We start from the raw sequence: 14,984 nt of genomic DNA, 5'->3' as shown, positions 1-14,984 counted from the left end.
AGATGGAGCAGGGAGCTGCTTCATGGCTCAGTGCTCAGTGCTCACTCATTCAGAAGAGCCGTGACTGGCAGAGCTGTTGCAGTGCTGCCCTCACACCCCTGAAATCCCCCACACTTCAGATGAGCAGGGGCGTATTGACACCTGGTCCTCTTTCTAGGGGGATATCGTAGGCTTGGAAAGGAATGATGGAAAGACTGAAGTGATAGTATCTGAAGGGGTGAACACTGTGCCCTACACCCTGGATGAAGGTCTTATAGAGTTTGGAACTGCCATTGATGATGGGGACTATCACAGGTAAGTGCTGGATGTGCCAGAGGGGGTGGCAGGTAGCTCATGTCACATGCCAGGCACCTGGGAATCAATGACCCGTGAATGGCAGCAGCACAGCTTTCCAGAGTTGAACTTGATGTTGGTGCCAGGTCTGGCTATAATGAACATCAGAATCCTTCAGGAGAGATTTTTTAGCTTTTGCCTCTGTGCAGCTTTGTGGTTTCAGACTCAGGGAGAGACTGGCCAGTCTGGTCCCACAGACATCAGCAGGGCTTTGCTGAAGGTAGCTGTCAATTAATTGCAGTGAATAAGAGTCTCCAGAGCAGCCAGATGGGCAATCGTGCTTGGGTGCTTTTACTGCTGCCCTTCCAGGGATGCTAGCAGTATCATGGAAACATCTAGGAGCTGTGCAGAGTGAAAATTGACTGCCTGAATCGCTCATGGCAGCTGCCTGGATACTGCTGACACTCTTAGAGGCTTTTAAAAGTGACCAGGGAAGAAAACTTCACCTGTTGATAGCACTGTTGTGTCTTCAGAGACTTTCTTAGTAGGGACTTGTATCAGACAGAACACTTTAGATTTGTCCCACACTGCTACAGCCTTCTGCTGATAATCTGCCTCTAAATACCTTAGGCCAGGTAGGAATAACCTGGATGTCTGAATTTCCCCCTGCTCTGTCAGGCTCTGTGTTACACTCTTCAGAGCTGGGCACACCCAGCTGGCTTTGGTTTCAGTGCCACTCTGGTTAGGAAGCTCCTGTCTCAGTCTGGGATTTTCTTCAGAGAGCTCTTCTGTCACTGAAAGTCTGCAAATCTCTGTCTCAAGGGCTGCTGCATTTTTGGAGACGCTGGAAATGTCCACAGAGACTGAAGCCATGTGGAAGACCCTCAGCAGACTGGCTTTGGAAGCGAGACAGCTGCACATTGCAGAGAGGTACATCACACCTTCATGGGTTCAATGTGCTCTTTGCTGAATCCCAGAAACCAGGGTCCAGCTAAAGATGGCTCTCTGTATGGTCTGGAGTATTCCCTGCATTGGAGACCTACCTGTTCTCTGTGCCAGGCCATGGCTTTGCCTTTTCATCCCAGCTGGTAATGCCAGAACCAGGGCTGGGAACACCTCTGTCTGTAGCATAAATGTTTGTTGATGTTAGCCCAAAGCTGTGTATGGCAAGGACTCAGAGAGCTGACAGACATCAACAAGCTTGAGGCACTGCTGAAGCCTGGGGAGGTGAAACCCATGAGCCTTGGTCATGTTCCTGGATTCTCCCATGGAGCAGGGCTAGAAGGCACATCTGAACATAGGTCTTGGCAAAATCCTTCTCTTGAAGTAGGGCCACCCCTCCTCTCCCATTGCTGAGCTGAGTCTGCTGCCTGGTTTCTGATTTTCTTATCTTGGGCAACAAAACCTGGGTATTGACTAACTGCTTTGCATTTTCCAGGTGCTTTGCAGCTCTGGGAAACATGGCAAAGGCTCGATTTCTGCATGAAACCAATGTCATTGCTGACCAGGCAGCTCAGGAACATGTAAGTGAAACTTTTCCTGCTCTGGAGAGCAGCAGTTTCCCTGCAGACACTCGCATGCACATGATCTTCTGTGTCCCTGCTCACCAGTGTCATGCTACAGACCAGTGTCTCTTCATGTAGAAACTGCTGACATTGTCTTTGTCCAAGGCTCGCCATTTTATACTGTCCTGGCTTGTCACTGCTGTGATTCTCAACTGTATTTTGTTTCTGTAGTGACCCAGCCTCCAGCTGCAGTACCCTCTAGAATGTTCCATTCTCGAGCCTGTTCTTTCCCTCAGCACACTGAGCTTGCTGCTGTTGTCTGCAGGGTGGGGATGGCACAGACCATTACCTGGTGCGGGCCCGCCTGGCCATGCTGGACAAGAACTACAAGCTGGCAGAGATGATCTTTCTGGAGCAAGTGAGTAAAGGAACAAGGAGTGGAAAAGGTTCTGTTTAATGCTGGGTGGGGAGGTGTGTGCCCTCTGCTGTAAGAGGGAAGGAAGATGTTGCTTGTTCCTAGCAGAAGAATTTTCTCCATGAAGTAGAAAAGGTATTCCTTGTTCTGAGGTGTGGAATTATCCTGAGGTGTAGGAAGAGTGTGAGGGAGGATGTATATCCAAGTAATGGAGACAGTACACTTTTCCAAGTGTTTTCTGCACATCTAACCCTGCCTGCTGTGAGAGCTCCTTGACAGTGTGTCTGCTGGGGTTAACACTTTGCTTTCCAACACAGAACACCCCAGAGGAGGCCATGGACATGTACCAGGAGCTGCACATGTGGGATGAATGCATTGTGGTGGCCAAGGCCAAGGTACAGAGTACTGCTGCACTGGCTATAGCCTGGTCTTGCTTGGTAAATCTTCTGGTTGGGAGTCCATTCCATTCAGGGTCTGTGTTCTTTTCACCTGCCCTACCTTGCTTCTGCTTAGAAGGGCTCCAAGTAGAAGGGAAGGCTGCACTGGTGTAAGTACAGACCTGGAGGAACAGAGAGAAAAGCTACTGGAATTTATTTGGGAGTATCTGTGCTTCAAAAAAGAATGGGTAGTGCCTATTGGTACATAGGGCTGGCATTGTAGTTTCTGATAACTGGGCAACAAGAGGCCTGGTGCTGTGAGCAGCTTCTCAGAGCCTGCAGGATGAGCTGGACAATATCTCATCCTAGCCAGGACTCCCAGTTCTGTGTTTCTCCACAGGGACACCCAATGCTGGAGAAGTTGCGTCGGGGTTACTACCAGTGGCTACTGGATACCCAGCAGGAGGAGAAGGCTGGGGAGGTCCAGGAGGGCCAGGGTGACTACCTGGCAGCCATCAGCTTGTACCTGCGGGCAGGGCTGCCAGCCAAAGCAGCACGGCTGGCCATGAGCAAGGACGAGCTGCTCACCAACGGGGATGTCATCGACAGGATCTCCACAGCGCTGATCAGAGGGGAGCTGTATGAGCAGGTGAGTGCCCTTCCCACTGGGCTCCCAGCTTAGGGACATCAGGCCTTTACCCCATCCTCTGCACCTGTGAGACTGTATGAGCAGGTGAGTGCCCTTCCCACTGGGCTCCCAGCTTAGGACATCAGGCCTTTACCCCATCCTCTGCACCTATGAGACACAGGGGCACTGAGCTGCAAAGTAGCAGAGGTAATTCTGGGTCGATGAGGTTGCGGTTAACATTTATGAGGAAGTCCTCACTGTACCCATTGTACATGGGTGAGGTCTAGAATTACTCTTATTAATCAGTAAAAAGATCACATCTGATTGGCGACATGTCTCCAGAATATAGAGTGTCAGTAATAGTTAAGGAGGCCTTAGGAAGATTTGGAACAGAACAGAATTGTGAATCAAATTGAAAACTTGATATCACTGTGGAAATGTCAGTGCTTCCTCATATCAGAATAAAATATGGTGTAAGGATGGTCTAAATGGAAAAGTTAAGGAAGGAAAACAAAGGAGTTGAAGGAGTTGAAGACTGTCTGGAAAGCCATGAATATCATAAAGCAGGGATGTGATTATTCTCTATGTCTAATAACACCAAAAATGGGTAACTTATTGTGAGGTGACAGTTTTAAAACCAAAGAGTGTTTTTTCCATAGCACATCATGTTAATGCAAGAAAGCAGTTCTGGGTCTGCCCACTGCTCAGAAGACTGGCCAACAGTGGCCTCTGGCAGGTGCTTAAGAAATAAGCACCTGCCAGAGGCACTTACTTAAAATAAGCATAAAAAATAAAGGACAGAGCAGGCAAATACAGGGTGGCACTTCCTATAGTGTGTTTTCACTGAACTGAACTAGGGGTTCAGCAGTTTGAAGCCTGAAATATACCTGAACAGCTCTACTTCTGTGTTTGAGAGCTCTTGATAGATTTTACTTCTATGAGCTTGTCAAATTATTGCTTGAACCACATGCAGATTTTAAGTTACAATTTTGGCTTTGAGTTACCCAGTTCAGTTAGATGTTGTGTGAAAAAAAAAACGCTGCTTTTTGTTAGCTTGTTTTATGTCTCTTTTATAAATTACATTTCTTTAGTCTCAATTTATCTTCAGCATTTTCTGGCCATTTCAACACAAGACAACTTTGTACTTTTTCAAACCTGTCATCTTTTCTTAAGCTTTCAGTTGAAAGACTAACTGGAGCTCCCAGCTACTGGATGTTGTTACCAAAAGTATAAATAGTCCAAAAATTATTAGACAAATCATGGAGGTAGAGCCCGTCGAAAGCCATTAAGTACGATGATGTGAGGGAGTCAGGCAGCTCCTACTGTGTAGGCTGTCAGAGACGACAAGGAGAGGAAAGGCTGGTATATACTTGCTCTGTTTTTACAGTTCTTTAGATGTGTGGTCTTGCCACCGTTCAAACACTGAAGGGGATGAGCCTTTGGTCTTGCAGGATGGCTGTGCTGGGGTCAGGCAGCAGGAAGGACAGTGGTCTTGGCTCATGCTGTCTTTCCTAGCAGTTCATCAATGGCCATACACTTGGTTAGCTGGGAGGGCAGGGCTGGTGCAGAGTGTGCATGGAGCTGGTAGGGGTTGGTGGCTCTGGAAACTGGCAGCTTGTCTCTGTCCTAGGCTGGAGACCTGTTCGAGAAGGTTGGGAACACACGAAAGGCTCTGGAGTGCTATGGCAAGGGCAGTGCCTTCCTGAAAGGTACTGTGCTCAGTGTGCTCCTCCCACTCATCTCCAGCAGGAGCCTGGCTACTCTGGCCTGGTGGCAGCATGAAATATTGCCCTGGAGCCTGGAGATGCCTGGATGCTCTGCAGCTCCCACCTATCCTATCATTCAGTGTATTTTCACATAGTTGTACTTGCACATGCAGTCCCAGGAGAGTGTCTTGTTCCAAGCCCTTGGCCATGCTGACTGCAGCAGCATGGATTTGACCCAGCTCCCTACAGGGTCTGGGCTGCTGGGTAACCCATGGGAGCTGGAGTGTCTTAGGCAGTCACCATTCCCCTCCTCTTGTGCCAGGTCCAAGGCCCATGTTTGCCCCACAGTTCTGCTTCCCTGCTGGCCTCAGCATTACAGCTCTTGTGTCCCCTCAGCCGTGGAGCTGGCTCGCCTGGCATTTCCTGCAGAGGTTGTGAAGCTGGAGGAGGCCTGGGGAGACCATCTGGTGCAGCAGAAACAGCTGGATGCTGCTATCAACCACTACATCGAAGCCAGGTGGGAGCAGGGCAGGGCTGTATGAGCTGCAGGGTACTGGCAGGGCATGGAGTTGATACCTTTGCCTCTGTCAGCTGGGGGTTTGCCTGAGTGAGCCCCCATACCCCACTTAGGAGTGCCCCACTTGCTTGTGTGCACCAGCCATTGATTGATGCCTTCCCACATCTCTCCCAAGGTCTTACAGTGCTGATTGCTCTTCCCTGCTGTCCCAGTCCTTTTATCCCGCTCAGCACTGCCAGTTACTCAGCTGCTTTATGCTGCTCTAACTCAGGCAGCTGAATCAGGCAGCAGAGCACTCTAGTCTCCCTGGCACGGTGTAGCTAGAGGAGATGCCTGCTGCCTGGCTCTAAAGGCTGATGGGTTTGGTGCCAGGTGCTCAATTAAGGCCCTCGAGGCAGCTTTGGGAGCCCGGCAGTGGAAGAAGGCCATCTACATTTTGGACTTGCAGGACAAACAGACAGCAGCCAACTATTACCTCAAGATTGCCCAGCATTATGCAGCTTTGCAGGAGTATCAGGTGAGGCCACAGACACAGTCACCACTGCTCTGTGTGTCCCTGGGCTGTATTGAGTCTGGTCCTTTCCTGGCAGGTTGCAGAGGAGCTGTACATCAAGGGAGGCCAGACCAAGGATGCCATCGACATGTACACGCAGGCTGGGCTCTGGGAGCAGGCTCACAAGGTAGAGTCAGCAGCCAAAGCTTCTGTGAGCCTCACTCCACTTGCTGAGATGTGTCTTCCATCAGCAGGTGGTGGTGCCTTGTGCACCAATATCTGATCAGCCAGGACTCTTCCCAGATATGTGTGCAGGGACATCCAGGAGCCAGCAAGAAATCCAGTGTTCCCATCCTGACCTTACCTTCCCTCTCACAGCCCCATGTGGGTGCACCTCTGGCACAAATGGCCTTCTCCAAGAGCTGGTCCTGTGTGCCTTGTGACAGTGACAAATGACTGCCCATGCTTTGCATAGCATACAGCACAGATATCTGTCTGTCAGATGGGAAGGAAATATGTTTTCCCTTCTCCTTCACTGTCATGTGTCAGGAAATTGCTGTTCATTTCTCCCCTGTGCGTTCCTTTTGGCAGCTGGCACTCAAGTGTATGAGCCAGGAGGAGGTGACAGTGCTGTACATAACCCAGGCCCAGGAGATGGAGAGACAGGGCAAGTACAAAGAAGCAGAGAGGTGAGTTTCCTCCAGTACAGGTGTCAGCCCAAGACTGAGCCCTGAAAAATCAGCTGTAGTGAAGAGAAGCCCTTTCCTGGGTTAGAGGGAGAATTTGAGGCTGGGGTTTGGAATGTCAGAGGAGCTTTCTCCACACACAGAGAGCTTAAGCTGGTATTTCAGGATGTGGAGAGGTTTCAGGGACTAGTCTTGTTCTTGGCTGAGCTGGTTGGATGTGCTTGTGTTGCCAGGCTGTACATCACCGTGAATGAACCCGATCGGGCCATCACCATGTACAAGAAGTGCAAGATGTATGATGAGATGGTTTGCCTAGTAGCCAAGTACCACAAGGACTTACTTGGAGATACTCACCTGCACCTGGGCAAGGTGAGTGCATCTCATGGCAGGGGATCAGCTAAACCAAGCAGGGGCAAGATTGTTGTTACAGACAATCAAAATCAAAAATGGAGGTTTTGAGATCGCTTAAAAAATCAGTGGCAAGGGTATGAGCAAAAGTCAGGTTTAATATTAAAGCAGAACAATATCAAAGCAGAACAAGTTTGTTGTCAAGATTCACTCTACTACTTACAGGACAGCTAAGGCACAACAGGGAAAAACTAGCAACAACAAAACCAAACAAAGTCCCAAAGTCCAGGCAATCAAAGAAGAAATTAACTAAAAACTATCTATGGGGGTGGGTGTGACAAAAGACAGTGTGGGTAAGGATAAAAAGGAGCACAGCCTAAAAGCCTAACAGCACTCAAATGTAAGAGTACTTTCATTTAACTTACACCTTAAGACTAACAATTTAACATAGGAAAGCATTTAACTTACACCTAACTTAATTTATAGCTTAACCTTAACAATCTAACAGAGGAATAACACTTAACAGCATTTAGCCTAACTTATAACTTTGAAGTTATACTTAGCAACTCAGCAGAAGAGTAACACTTAGCAACACTTAGCTTATAACTTATGTTTAACAACTTAGCAAGAGAACAACACTTAGCAGCATTCAAGTAAGTTTATAACTATAACTTAATCTTACTTACAGGCCTAACTTACTTAGATATCCAAGATACTGAGACATTTAAGAAAGCCACATTTCTCCCAGAATTGCTATAGCATGCGTGCATCTTTATGCACCCAGACAGAAACAGTCAGTGCCTACAAGGTACCTGTGAAAAATTCCCCCCAGAGGTCAGTGAAATCCTCACTTTGGAGGCCTTTGCATCTCCCGTGGGTGAAGGATCAGCCTCAAGGAGTGAGCTACTGGCCCAGGACACATTGTGTTTGGGCAATCCTCCAACAGCAAACCTGAGGGTTGCTGGCTCTGACAGGTGTCCCCCCCAGAGGGAGGTTGCTGGTCACAGCCCACTGTGGTGCCAGGACAGCTCAAAAGGGTCTCATTTTGGACTGCTGTTTATAGGATCACAAGGGCTTCAGTCATAACAGTGCTTCATCCTGGCCAGAGTTTGGGTAGGCATTTCCTTTGAAAGTGTGACAACAGGAGTGTTACGCTATTCAGGCAAGAGGAATATTTTCCAAGGCTGGTCATAAGGAAAACAGAAGCAGTTCCTTGGAGCAAGACAGTGTTTCTGATAAGCTCAGGAAGAGCTGAGCCCAGGTGGTGTTTTCAAGGCCAAGGGCTAACAAGCTTTTCTCAGCTCACACTGCAGCCTGTAAAGGACAAGGGGGAATGTACAGGTGTTCACACAAGTGTCACTGCCTCATTGCCTCTGACTGCAGGAGCTGGAGGCAGAGGGGCGCCTGCAGGAGGCTGAGTATCATTACCTGGAAGCCAAAGACTGGAAGACCACAGTGAACATGTACAGAGTGAATGACATGTGGGAAGAGGCATACAGGGTAATAATCACTCACAGCTCCCCACCTGTGCAGGGGTCAGCTTCTGGCTGTGGGATCCTGGTGGAAACTGCTTTGTCTCTGTTCACTGCAAGATCAAAACATTTGGTGTACCCTACCCAGCCTCAGAACTGCCCCAGTCCTGGAGCCCTCTGGGCCTCTCAACCTGCAGGGTTTGAGCCTTAGCCTTTCTGCTGGGCTGCCTTCCTCGAGGCTCTGCCCTGATCACTCATCCTGTGGTACCTCAGGGGTGTTGCTCTGGCCACAGCCCCCCAGCACTGCTCTCCTCCATGTGGCCATGGAATGCTGGGGTCCCTCCTGCTGTCCAGGCAGTGATGTGGCTCTGCTGTGGCAGCAGCTGTTCTGCTGCACCGTGTGTGCCTTTGTCTTACTGTCCCCCTCACCAGTGCAGTGGTGCTTGCAGAAGGGTTTTTTGGGAGGGGACAGATGGTTTTGGGGCTCCCTCCTGCTGGCAGGCAGCACATGAGAGGGGCTCAATCTGCTGAAGGTGAAACATACACTGTTTTTTTCCATTTCCTTTCCTTTGGACAGGTGGCCAAGGCATACGGGGGTGCAAACTCCCACAAGCATGTGGCCTATCTGTGGGCAAAGAGCCTGGGTGGAGAGGCAGCTGTGAAACTCCTCAGCAAATTTGGACTTCTGGAGATGGCCATTGACCATGCAACGGACAGCGGGTATGCAGGTGCCCAGCACCTCCCTCCCCTCTGCCAAAAACGTGTGGGCCAAGATAACTGTGTGCACATGGCAGCTGCAGATCCTGAAAATGACATGTCTTCCCACCCCAGTATGCTTCACACAGGCCTTCCACATCCTTGGCACATCCCACTTCTTATCTTTGTGTCTGTCTCTCAAATGCCAAGTCTGAGCTGGCAGGCAAATGCAGTTTGTCCCTCAACCTCTGCAGGGAAAGGCTCGTGAGAGCCTCTGAGCATGAGAGGAGGTGCTCCTCATGTCACTAACATGAGTAACTGTCTGCCACAACGGCTTTGGCCCTGCTCTGCAGCTGGCCAGGTGTCTGCCTGTATGGCCATTCATTACTGCTCTTCCCGAGGCTCCCTCATCTCTTGGCTCCTGCCTTGGGCTCTAACAGCAGGTGTGAAGGAGCCACATTTCCTTAGTAGGGACTCTAAAAGCCCCTGGTCAGGAGCAGGAAGAACAGACAGTGCTAATTCACTTGGGGCCCCCTGTATTCCCCTCTCTTCTCTCCCAGTGTCTTGTTCTTGATGAAGGCGCACACTCACAGCACAGTCCTCTCTTGCATTGCAGGGTCTTTGAATTTGCTTTTGAGCTGGCCCGCCTCTCCATGAAGCAGAAGATGCCAGACATCCACCTAAAGTATGCCATGTTCCTAGAAGATGAGGTAATTTTCCCCCTGGAACAGGTGCAAGTCCTCCAGTCCCTCAGGTAACTGAGCAGTTGTCCCTGGGCTGCTGCAGCAGCCACAGTTGTGGCTGCAGTCCCTGCATTTCCAAAGGGCTCCATGATGACAGTGCCAAGCTCCACAGACCTGTGCTTCATAAATGCTGCCTTGGATGAGTAGAGGAGGTCATGTGATGGTGCCAGAACAGGAAGGTGTGCACAAATCACTTCTTCTCCTCTAGGGCAAATTTGAAGAGGCTGAAGGAGAGTTCATTAAAGCTGGGAAGCCCAAGGAAGCTGTGCTGATGTATGTGTCCTCCCCATCCTGCTGTGTCTGCTCTCTCCATGCAATGCCAGCCTGGCTGCCTCTCCAGCACTGGGCTGCTCCTTATTATCCTTGTTCCACCTGGTGTCCCTGGTACCTCTCATCCCCCAGGTTTGTGCACAACCAGAACTGGGACGCTGCACAACGTGTGGCTGAGGCTCACGACCCAGACAGCGTGGCTGATGTGCTGGTTGGACAGGCACAGTTTGCCTTTGAGCAGAGAGAGTTCCAGAAGGCAGAGGCCTTCCTCCTGCGAGCACAGAGACCTGAGCTGGCCATCAAGTACTACAAGGTGAGTGCAGCCTGTAGCAACATCATTGCCTTCCTCACTGGACAAGAACCCAGTTTAGATGGAGGAGTGAAATTCACCTCCCAGCTCCCCCTGCCAGCTTAGTAGCCAAAGAGAAACCATTTACTCAGGGTTTCTGGAGGAACTGAATTCTGGCCTGAAGACTGAACCAATGGATTTCATATCATAGCTTTGCTCTCTCATGGTTCTGGAGGATGGGTGGTCCTTGGGGTAGCACAAGTGGGTGCATTTGGAGGCTGAAGTGCCCACTCCACTGAGGTAGCTGGAATGGGTGAGCCCATTCCACTGAGGTAGCTGAAATGGGTGAGCATGTTCCCCTGAGGTGGTTAGGGCAGGTGGACAGACACAGGTGCCATTCTCGGGGAGGAGAGAATTGGGTGGTGCTACTGTGGTTGTTTCTTCTGGTCAGTTCTCTGGCAAGATGAAGGTGAGGGAGTAGGTGTGTTATGTGATAGCAGGAGTGTGAGGGATCCTGGCGAGCTGGTGAGAACTTCTCCCCGTTGTGCCTGTGCAGGAGGCTGGCATGTGGAGCGAGGCCCTGCGGATCTGCAAGGAATACCTGCCTGGTCGGCTGGCAGAGCTGCAGGAGGAGTGTGGCAGAGAGGCTGGCAAGAAAGGCTCCAGGTAAGGAGTGCTGTGGTCAGGCTGCAGGAAATAGCCTGGAAGCTCTTCCCCATGGCCATTTTGCTGATGCCTTACAGAGACAGCCTGATGGGATCCCTGACATCCACTTGTTTCCTTCTTGAGGACTCCGGACTTCTTACTGCATAGGTTTCCTATCATCCTTCCTTATTTCTCTGGGAGTCTTATTTCTGCCATCCAAAATCTCCCAGATGGCATCTTGCCCCACTTACAAATCTCCATGGTCTCCTGTAGTGCCATTGCATCTCCCCAGGGTCCTTGGTCAGTTCTTTCCTCAGCACTGTCCGTGTTCTCTGTCACATGCCCTGCTCTGTCTGAGCTCCCTGCTTGCCTGTCGTGTGCACCTCCCTGCCCACCCCCTGCACGCTGTCTCAGGATCTGTGCAGCATCCCTGTCCTGCTCACAGCCTGCATTCCTCCTGCAGTGGACCTGAAGGGCTGCTGGAGCAGGCCCGGGAGTGGGAGCAGTCTGGGGAGTACGCCAGGGCTGTGGACTGCTACCTGAAGGTGCGGGACCCCAGCAACAGTGTCCTGGTGGAGAAGTGCTTGCTGAAGGTACTGTCAGGGGCTGGGATTCCCTTCAGCTGCTCTTCTGCCTGGGAGCTCTTCCACATCCTGAGTGCCCCTCAGAGATGTGTGTCACTGCAGGGCTCAGGAGAGCCTGCAGGGCTGAAAGCTTTCATAGCTGTTCTCTTGTGTCACGACAGGCTGTGCTTACCCTACATGGTGCTGCTGCCTTACTCTGGCACCTCTGCCTGTGGCAGGCCCATGTCTGTGTGCCCACGGCAGAGCTGCACTCTGTGATTCAGCCCTTGCTAGAGGAGCCCCTTCCTGTGCTCCATGCCACCAGCCTTTGTGCTGTGCTCTTGCTCATACTTCTCACTCACACCCGTGTCCTTGTACCACCTTCAACTACAATTATGTCCTTGTCTGATCTTCTCCCATGTGTGAAAGTGGCTGGGCTTTGCTCCTCTGACTTGCCATTTCTCCCCTTCCTCCATCATTCAAGTGCTTCCAACTGTCAGTCTTGTAGCTGGGACTGAGCACTTCCCAGCTTCATCCCACTTTCCCACCATCTTCATCAATTGAGCTGCTGAAAATTTCTTTTCACAGGCTGCTGAGTTGGCTGTGAAATTCTTGGATCAGTCACAGAGCATGGAGGTGACACGGACCGTGGCTCCTCAGCTGGTGGCCATGAAGAAATACAGCATGGTGAGGACTGGCTCCTGCCCCAGGGCTGCTCAAGAAGCAGTGACATTGGAAGGGAGAGCTCTGTCCAAGGGAAGGAGGTCAGGTCACATCCTGGGGTGATGGGTGAATGGGTGGCCTTCTCTTGAGGTAGGCTGTGCAGAATCTTCAAGGAGGATGGAAGAGGGGAATTAATCAAGTCCTGGGATAGTGTGAGAGAGCCAGGCCTTGGGAGAAGGCAGGAAGCAGAGGAGAGGCTTATCTTTTGGGAAGAGACTTTCTGTTGTGTCTGTGTGCTGGTCCAGCACCAGCTTCAGCCTGGGACACAGGGAACCCTTGGGTTTTGCCTCCCATGGAAGCGTCTCTGGCCCTGCAGGCAGCTGAGCTCTACCTGAACCTGGACCTCATCCGAGAAGCTATTGATGCCTTAATTGAAGGGGAGGAATGGAGCAAAGCCAAGCACACAGCCAAGGAGTTCGACCCCAGGTATGCCCTGAGCTTTGCAAACTACACCCTTCCTGTTCCCCCTCCCACCCCCAGCTGGTCCCTTGTCCTGTCCTGTACTGTCCCAGGTTTCCTGGATTCTCCCCACAGTGGCTTTCCCACATTCAACAGGGTCCATTCTCCACCCTTCCCAAGCCATTTAACATTCTGACACTTTCCTATTGCCACACATCCCACAGGAACTGTTTTACCCTTTGGTTTCACCCCATCCCTATCTCCCTTTCCTTTGCCATAACTCTGTGCATGCACTTCTTCTGAAAGCCCTATGATCCCTTGTTCTCTTCACATATTATGTTGTGAAGAGCTGCTTAGACCCTTTCCTTCCCTGTCCATCTGTGCACCAGCAGCCTGGTAGCAGGACACAGCACAGCTGCAAATCTGCTGGTTCCAAAGTTGAATACAGCCTCTGCACTGCTGCAAGACATGAGTCTTGCTGCCTTTTGGAATTCTTTCTGCCCACAGGTCAGAGGAGTACGTGGACCAGCGTTACAAGGAGTACTTAAAAAAACAAGGAAAGGTGGATTCGGTACGTATTTGAGGTGTCTGCAGGCTGGGGAGTGATGTCAGGACCTGTGCAGATCCTGGGGTCTTTGCCTGGCTATGGGTACGAGTGAGGAGTCTGTATGTGCCTGTGAGCAATGGCTACTGCATGCCAGAGCACAGAATCACAGAAGGGTTTGGCTGGGAAAGGACCTTAAAGCTCACCTCAAGCTCATCTCAGTCCACTCCTGCTTTGGGCAGGGACACCTTGCACTAGAGTGGGGTGCTCCAAGCACACATTGCTAGCTCATGTGCAATTTGTTGTCCACCAACACCCCCAAGTCCTTCTCCTCTGCGCTGCCCTCCATTCTCCACCCAGGCTGCCTCTGTGTTTGGGGTTGCTCTGACCCAGGTGCAGCACCTGTCACTTGTTGACCTTCATAAGGTTCACATGGGCCAACCTCCTCAGCCTGAGCAGGTCCCTCTCAGTGGAAGATGGGTCACACAGGCTCTGTGGTTTCGTGCCGTGGAGGGGAAGAGCCTGTGTGTCTGGAAAAGAAAGACATGGCTGACCTGGTGCTTGTGTGCATGTGAGCAGGAAGCCCGGCCTGCACAATGAATTCACGGCTGTTTCCATCCTCAGCTGGTGGGAATTGATGTCATGGCAGCTCTGGATATATATGCAAAGCAGGGACAGTGGGAGAAGTGCCTGGAGGTGGCAGCTAAGCAGGTGAGTGCTTGTGTGAGCCCTCAGGGACACACCTGGGCTCCTGGAGCCCTACAGTGGGTGGGCAGCATGGGGAGCCACTGCAGGTGGGGGTGCCCCACACCACTGTCCCCATCGTGGCCAGTGAGGCTGAGTGGGGAAGTGCTAGAACCTGGAAGCATATTGTGTTTAAATTTTGTGATTAATGGAGCACTGGAAGAAGCTAAATGAGTTGTTTGGGCTGGAAGTAATTGGTACCATGGAAACAGGGATTTGTAGAAGAAAGCCTTCTTTCTCTGTGTTCTTGGGAGCTGTGGTGTCAGTCAGAATGAGACATCCTAGTCAGGAAAGCAAATCTGACATTTTTTCAGTTGTACTGACCTGAAACTAACAAAGTTACCTCAGCAGAGTAATAAAATGGAGAAAAGCAAAATGAAACTGTTTTACAGTGCTCTTTCAAGGAAGTAGCAGGAGAAGACAGCTCTCGATTACCAGCATGTACTTTGAGGGATGGTTATTGATTGGTGATTGGCTGTTAAACAGTTATTGGTTAAATAGTTGTTGATCATGGAGGTAAGCAAGGGCAAGCAGTTCTTTGGAGTGAGATATTGGTTCAGATTGAATAACAGGGCAGCCTTGGCAACAGCATCTGCAGTAAAAAGGGACATCACAGCTTGTCACTCAGGCCAGCTGAAGCCTTGGAAAAGCTCTGGGAATGTCTGGGACTGTGGTTTTATAACTTTGGTTCCAATAACCTACATTTGGATTCTACTAGAGTGGACTTGGTGTCTCTTAGACTTGGGCTTCTCTGTGATGCAGATGGTCTCTGTTGAAGTCATTGTTCTCTTGGGAGGCTCTCCTGTTGATGCTCTGCTTATCAGGAGCAAGAGTAACTGCACACTCCATTTAATGGGAGAGACTCAGTTTATTGTATTGGGCACCACAAGGCCACGCTGAGTGCTGTCTGCTCCAAGAGAGCATTGGCATGATCCTTTTCCATAACCA

General features: G+C 50.6%; 1 protein-coding gene across 2 annotated transcripts in view; it reads left to right on the top strand.

The window, feature by feature from the left end:
• The window catches only part of IFT172 (intraflagellar transport 172), a 38,899-nt gene that overhangs the window by 15,650 nt on the left and 8,265 nt on the right, over positions 1-14,984 (top strand). Inside the window, exons 17-40 of one of the 2 annotated variants that reach the window (XM_036405210.1) lie at positions 158-294; positions 1,096-1,203; positions 1,712-1,796; positions 2,104-2,196; positions 2,511-2,588; positions 2,971-3,219; positions 4,829-4,907; positions 5,301-5,421; positions 5,794-5,938; positions 6,012-6,101; positions 6,506-6,603; positions 6,834-6,969; positions 8,332-8,448; positions 8,998-9,140; positions 9,733-9,826; positions 10,068-10,132; positions 10,262-10,442; positions 10,975-11,084; positions 11,208-11,231; positions 11,527-11,656; positions 12,215-12,313; positions 12,666-12,775; positions 13,256-13,319; positions 13,917-14,003. In XM_036405210.1, coding sequence (XP_036261103.1) covers positions 158-294; positions 1,096-1,203; positions 1,712-1,796; positions 2,104-2,196; positions 2,511-2,588; positions 2,971-3,219; positions 4,829-4,907; positions 5,301-5,421; positions 5,794-5,938; positions 6,012-6,101; positions 6,506-6,603; positions 6,834-6,969; positions 8,332-8,448; positions 8,998-9,140; positions 9,733-9,826; positions 10,068-10,132; positions 10,262-10,442; positions 10,975-11,084; positions 11,208-11,231; positions 11,527-11,656; positions 12,215-12,313; positions 12,666-12,775; positions 13,256-13,319; positions 13,917-14,003 — 2,643 coding nt within the window. The remainder of the gene's footprint in view (positions 1-157; positions 295-1,095; positions 1,204-1,711; positions 1,797-2,103; positions 2,197-2,510; positions 2,589-2,970; positions 3,220-4,828; positions 4,908-5,300; positions 5,422-5,793; positions 5,939-6,011; positions 6,102-6,505; positions 6,604-6,833; positions 6,970-8,331; positions 8,449-8,997; positions 9,141-9,732; positions 9,827-10,067; positions 10,133-10,261; positions 10,443-10,974; positions 11,085-11,207; positions 11,232-11,526; positions 11,657-12,214; positions 12,314-12,665; positions 12,776-13,255; positions 13,320-13,916; positions 14,004-14,984) is intronic. The other variant, XM_036405211.1, reaches the window with a different exon arrangement.

Source organism: Molothrus ater, chromosome 32 (assembly GCF_012460135.2).
Source record: "Molothrus ater isolate BHLD 08-10-18 breed brown headed cowbird chromosome 32, BPBGC_Mater_1.1, whole genome shotgun sequence".
In the NCBI taxonomy this organism is placed as follows: Eukaryota; Metazoa; Chordata; class Aves; order Passeriformes; family Icteridae; genus Molothrus; species Molothrus ater.
This window is presented reverse-complemented; position numbering and strand designations above follow the sequence as displayed.